At 44.0% G+C, this 6,809-nt stretch overlaps 1 protein-coding gene across 1 annotated transcript; it reads right to left on the reverse strand.

The window, feature by feature from the left end:
* Positions 1–3,760: 3,760 nt before the first annotated feature.
* Positions 3,761–6,496, reverse strand: LOC100280656 (vacuolar ATP synthase 16 kDa proteolipid subunit). The gene is made up of 3 exons (NM_001153574.2): positions 6,143–6,496; positions 5,519–5,804; positions 3,761–4,327 (listed from the first exon to the last, which is right to left on the reverse strand). Exons 1-3 carry the CDS (start codon positions 6,219–6,221, stop codon positions 4,195–4,197), a joined length of 498 nt encoding a protein of 165 aa, NP_001147046.1. The 5' UTR covers positions 6,222–6,496; the 3' UTR covers positions 3,761–4,194.
* Between the last annotated feature and the right edge of the window lie 313 nt (positions 6,497–6,809).

Consider the following 6,809-nt stretch of genomic DNA (forward strand, 5'->3'; position numbering starts at 1 on the left):
GTATGCAAATTCATTAATCAGTGGACGACACAAAACTGACAATTTTGAAACACTTCAATAATAGTGGGCTTAAACCGACAATACTTGTACGTGCCAATCACAACGAACACACAACAACAATGTACATTTGAATTTGTTATGCTATGAGTAGACACCAACGGTCTATAACTACGTTAAATAATGGCATGGAAACCGATAATATATATACACATTCGTTGTGTATATGTAAAACGACAATGTACAAGTTTGTTATATGATAAGTCTACACCAACGATCTATAACTATATTAGGTAATGGCACATAAACCGACAATCTCTACACATGTGTTAGCTATGGTGCTAAACGGCAATGTATAAGCTCGTTATGCTACAAGGAGACACCGGAGGTCTATAACTGCACTGAATAATGACGTGCAAACCGACAATCACTACACGTATGTGTGTGTGTGTGTGTATCTAAGGTGCTAAACGACAATGTATAAGCTTGTTATGCTACGAGGAGACACGAACGGTCTATAACTGCGCTAAGTAACGATGTGCAAACTGACAATATATACACATTTATTGAGTAAGACGTAAAACGGCAATGTACAAGTTCGTTATACGATAAATGAACATACCAACGGTCTATAACTATGTTAGTAGACAATGACACGTAGTTACACGTGTGTTATCTAAGGTGCTAAATGACAATGTGCATGTTTGTTATGCTACGAGCAGACACCAACTATATATAATCATGTTATTAGGAATGACGCGCGAAACCGACAATATATACACACATTTATTGCGTAAGACGTAAAACGGCAATGTACAAGTTCGTTATACGATAAATGGACATACCAACGGTCTATAAACTATGTTAGTAGGCAACGGCACGTAGTTAAACCGACAATCTTTACACTGCGTTATCTAAGGTGCTAAATGACAATGTGTATGTTTGTTATGCTACGAGCAGACACCAACTATGTATATAATCATGTTATTAGGAATGGCGCGCGAAACCGACAATCTACACGTTCATTATGCAAGGATTGGAGCTATACATAGCATGTTTAAGTATAGAGAGATATTAAATTTCAGAAGCTCTACTAATATGGAAAAGCCCAAATCTCGCTCTAATATATAAACTTCCTACAGAAGCCTCCTCTGATTATTTTTCAACGAGACTTTTTGGACCAGTTGGCGTGCACTTATTAATTGCTTGTCCTCTATAGCATATATACAGCTATGTAGTACATCTTTAGAACCGTCTTTAATTTGTTTTTTAGTAACAAGCATAAAAAATATGATATAAAGGTGTTTGTATTTTTGCAACTGAAGTAGGAAGACTACACGAAAGCAGTGACTGACCAGGGCATCTCTCTCTCTCTCCGGCCCTGGGTTCCACTCCACCGGGTTTTGTGGGCAGAAAGGCTTCCGTTTCAACTGCCGGGTCACGCGCTCGCGTCAAGAAGCCACGCAAGGCCTGCATGCCGAACTCGCCTACAACATCCAATGGCCGGTGTCCTGACTCTGACTAGATCTGAAACTTGGGCCGGTGTCCTGACTCTGACTAGATCTGAAACTTGGGCCAGGCCCGGCCCGGCCCGGCCGACACAGCACGAGCCCATCGTGTCTTGGGCCTTAAGTCTTAAGGCCGACATGGTCCTTAATATTTTCGGATTGGATCATACTGAGCTAAATACTTAAAATCTAAGCCTATCACGGTACTAAAGCATGTCGTGCTTATCTTGGGTCGGTCCGGTCGAGGCATGGCCCACAACCAAGCAAGTTATTTTGAGTAGAACAACATATATATATACGACGAAGCCTAATATATTTTCGTTGTCGTGCTTTTACAGGCGTTTTCGCTGTCGGGCTGGCCCAAGCATGACCCAGTCACTCGTGATGGGCCAAGCGGCACGATGGGCTGAAAATCAAAGTCCAGCCCTGTACTTGTGTCATGCTGGCACGGCCCAATATATTTCGTGTTGGGCCATACTTTGAGCCTGTTTTCTTGGTCGTGTCCAAACAGGCCAGAACAGCCCGGCCCAAACATTCAGGTCTTGTCCGGACTCCTACTGTCCTCGTGCCTTCCTTTTTTGCGTGGCTTTAAATTTGCTCACAACACTCCATACAAATCTTATTTTAGGCCTATCACGTACCATTAAGGTCATAGCCTTAGATACAGGTTAAAAGAAATAACATAAAGGTCGTAACCTTGGATACAAGTTAAAAGAAATAACATAAAGGTCTTAACCTTAGATACGGGTTAAAGCAAATAAACTTAAAGAGAGTCTAGCTAATACCAACCACGACAAAAAAAACATTGAAACACAATAAGAAACAACCTAACTTCCGACGATATACTACTCCAACTTTCGATAACATGCACATGTCGGAAAAAATGAGACGGAAGTTAACTAACTTACGAGTTACAAGGGTGTGATAGAGCCGTCAAAAGTTAACGTAGTCATACTACTAACTTGTCACATTGTGGCAGTGACGGACCCATGTGGGGGCAAGCATGGGCAAGGCCCCCCGGCTCCTCCATTAGTGCACTAATGAACCTATACACATGCAGCAAGCCAGCAAGCAATAAAATATAGTAAAAATTAGGCATCATATATATTGTACATTGACGGGACGTAACGTGGTGGCGAAAGCTTTATCCTGTAGCATGGCAGGAGGCAGCCAATCAACGATCGTGCGTGGGTGCGGTAGAAGATAGAGAAAGCGCCACATTTAGCGAATGACCGATGGACTCTATATTTTACTCTATATTTTACATGAGGTTGTAGCGGACGCTGCTAGGGAGAAAAAGTAAACCGTGATCCACTAACCCAAAGGTACCAAACGATTTACTGTCCCTTGCTAGGGGTAGTCTAAAAAGTAATATTAAAAGTGGTGTGTGAACTATACTTGGAGAAGTGAAGAGCACTTCAATATTTAAATATGACATATGACAGCCTCCACTTCAATAAAAAAATAGGTGGCTAGAGGTTTTCCCACCATGGTATATGCACACATGACTAAGCCTTTGTGATTTATTTGAAATAATTAAAAAAATCATTGAACCAAACGTATATTCTAGCATACACCTACGGGACCAAAACCACACCGTACGGAGGTCGGTGAGGCAGAGAGTCGCGATCTCATTGAGGCCTTGTTCGTTTGTGCCAGATTGATGGGTCGGAACGATTACTAGCCAGATTGCTTCTCTAATTTATATAAACTTTGATTACCTGGAACGATTCCGGGTGCAATTCGACCCAAACGAACAAGGCCTGAGAGAGACGGAGCTGAAAACTCAACGAACATGAGTGACTCCGGAAACAGCTCCTGCTTTTGGGCTGCCATTGTGTATGCCAAGAAGTTGAGGCCACACAGGCTGTTAATGGGCTGAGGCTAGTTGCACAGTGTATGTGAACTGCCTGTTACCCATGTTGTGGATGCTGTCACGGATTATCTTGTCGCAGCATGCTTAGGTAATATGATCCCTTTGATTCAGAATTTGGTTAAGGAATAGTGTGTTATCTAAACCGTATGGTGCTCAGCCTGTTATCTGACATTTTTCTAGCCTTCGGGGGTTCGGAGTAGAGATCGCCAAACCAACTCCAGAAATACTACCTAAAATAGACTTCACAGGTTACATCATACATGTCTTCACAGCATTCCGGACATGCTTCACCAGACAACAGTGGAGTTGCCATTCAGCTCTGAAGTTTAAACCACGAAACTTACGTCACCAACGCTACGACCACTACAAAAACACGTACTAGCTGCTAGAAGAAACAAGCACTAGTTCATGAGCCACGCATGTATTTCCCACACGACAATATTCATATAGAACACAGAACAAGACAACGACGAAACAAGGCGGATTTTGAACAGAAGAGTCCTGAGCTCCCATTGCACTGGACGCACTCGCTTATTCACCAAATTACACCAACGCCCCGAGCCCAAGCAAAAAAAAGTGTGCAGAAAGAAGCATCAGCCACAGCCCACCACCCACCACGACAGGGAAAAGAATGGCACAAGGGAAAAAAGGTCACCCCCTCGGCTACCCAAGTTCTATTTTGTTTTCTCGACTCAACGCAAGTTCAAAAAACTAGACAGCATAAAAAAAATTAAGTGCTCCAGCTTGTCGGCTCATCACCGATACAAAACACGACCCGGTTACGACCAGGTGGCGGAGACATGTGGAACGTGCCTAGTCCGCACGAGACTGGCCGGCGCGGGATGAGAGGATGATGCCGACGATGAGACCGTATAGGGCGAGCGCTTCAGCGAAGATGAGGATGAGGATCATGCCCACAAACAGCTTTGGCTGCTGAGCGTTCGCCCTGCGCAAAAGAACAAGTGTCAGGATGAGGAGATGTCGCCGTCTAGGCAGCCAGCCCGGTTGACAATCCGATTTTCCCAAGTAGGACAAGTGTTTAAGTGGCATATGTGCAACACTGAAACAACTTCGACATTTGTAGCCACAAAAGAAAAAAAAACAGTACTCTGTTGACGTGCTCGATATATATTCTGACCTTTAGTAACATTACCAGCATTCGATCACACAAACAGCCTATTCCAATACAATCCTTGGGAACAATCTACTGCATGCAGGTCTAAACTTAGTTCCAAACTCCTTTCAGACACCACTACATCAATTAAGTTAGTTATGTCATCAACTATAAGCATTTAAAGCAACAAGGTACAAAGTACCAGTCTTCTCTTGGGGGCAAACATGCTATACAGGAAAATAGCATAGAGGTAACACAAGTGGTCTGGTCTCACAGATCTGAATGAATGTGCTGATAGGAAATACTACCAAATATGGAACATGAGGTACAAGACAAACAAAGTTGAAAGCACAGCATACATCAACAAATGCATCCCTTTATATTTTTCCATTAAGACAAGTTTTATAAGTTAAACAAGATATCAACATAAAGCCATATATAATCATGCTTGACTATAAACTGCATTTGTAAGAGAAAATAATGATTATCAAGAAGAACTGGATAGCTTCCTGATTCGGGAGCTATAATAGTCACGACAATAGTAGTGAACCAAGAACCATTATGAATAGCAGAGACAAGCTGACAAAGGTTCAACTTCAGCTTATCAATGAACTAGCTAGTAACACCTCAAATAAGCTTGGTTTATGTCAATGGTGTGACAGTCATTTACTACTTGAAATATGGTGTTTGGCTGTTTGCCTTAAAAAGAGAAAAGTGCAATTTTAATATTATCAAAATTATTAACTAGAAAGTCATAAGGTACAAATATGCAATGCAAAGGTCAATTGAGATCTGAGGCATATTAAAAGATTCCTATTTAGTCCAGACAACATATCAGATATAACTGTAGTATTCACTTTAGCTTTAAGTTAAGTATTTCAATAGTATAAAAACTAGTCTACAAACAGGTATTGACAAGATGGAGTTTTAGAAGTGCCTGCCATTACTGCTGCTGCATTGACCAGCATATTATCAGCCAAACCAAAGCATATAGCAGAATATGATAAGAGGAAGCGTCTTTACCTGACACCAGCATCACCAACGATGCCAATGGCCATGCCTGCAGCAAGCCCAGCAAGACCACAGGCAAGGCCGGACGACAGGTGGGCATAGCCGTCAAAGAGGTAGTATGGCTTGGCCTTGGGGTTGATCCCAGTGCTGATGATGACGGCGATGATGAGGCCGTAGATACCGAGCACACCAGCCATGACCACGGGCACGATGGACTTCATGACGAGCTCTGGGCGCATGACACCCATGGACGCCACGCCGACGCCACTCTTGGCCGTCCCGTACGCCGCCCCCATGCCTGCAACCCACACACACGCAGAGAGAGACAGAGATCATGTCAATATGTCATTCACCACCAGATATTTCGCCCTCACACGTCCCAGCAACATGGATCCATCATGCAACAGTTGATCTTCCAGTTATTTCTCAAAACATATCAAATAGCACAAATGTATGGCGCGCGTGAAGCATCGTACCGCCAACCTCTGAATCGCGGCAGATCGGAGCAGAGGAACGGATCAGCTCGAACCTTTTCCCCAGTCAAATTCGGGGGGGGGGGGGGGGGGGGGGGGGGGGGGGGGGGGGGGGGGCGGGGGACGCAAAGTATAGCAGGGGACGAGGAGGCGGGGCACGTACATGAGAAAACGAGAGCGGCGGCGGCGCCAAGGAAGCCGAAGAAGGGGGCGGTCTCATCGCCGCTGAACACCGACGACATCTTCCCCTCACTGCTGCCGCTGCGACGAGAGTAGGAACCCTGGGGCGCTGTCGTGCTGTGGCCTCCTCTTTGCTGTGGTCGCCGGCGCGAAAGCTCGAGATTTCGGATTGGCCTTGCCGATCTGATCTGAGGAACGCGTGGGTCACTGGTGGGGTGGGGAAGAAGACGAGAGAGGGCTCAGAGGGCCACGGCGCTGCGACGTTGGTGAGACAAGGACGGTTTTACCCTGCGGCCGGGATGCCCGGGAAGAGGCAGCCAGGCAGGACCGGAGGAGTGCAGAATATTTGCAATTTTTAGACTGTCAGCAAACAACGTACTTTATATCTATCTCTATATCTTTTACAGTTTTCTCTAAAAAAAATCATTATATATATATATATATATATATATATATATATATATATATATATCTCTTTCGTCTTCAACAACTTTCTCTAAACTACGTCCTCTATATGCAGTGGCGAAGGACGACCGAAGATTAAGGTGTTGCCAAGTGCCAACACAAACATGACAGAAAATTCACGATACAATCTAAAGCAATTCATAGATACAAAATAGACGGTAAACGTGGAAATATACCTTATTTGA

Source organism: Zea mays, chromosome 10 (genome assembly GCF_902167145.1).
Source record: "Zea mays cultivar B73 chromosome 10, Zm-B73-REFERENCE-NAM-5.0, whole genome shotgun sequence".
Lineage (NCBI taxonomy): Eukaryota > Viridiplantae > Streptophyta > Magnoliopsida > Poales > Poaceae > Zea > Zea mays.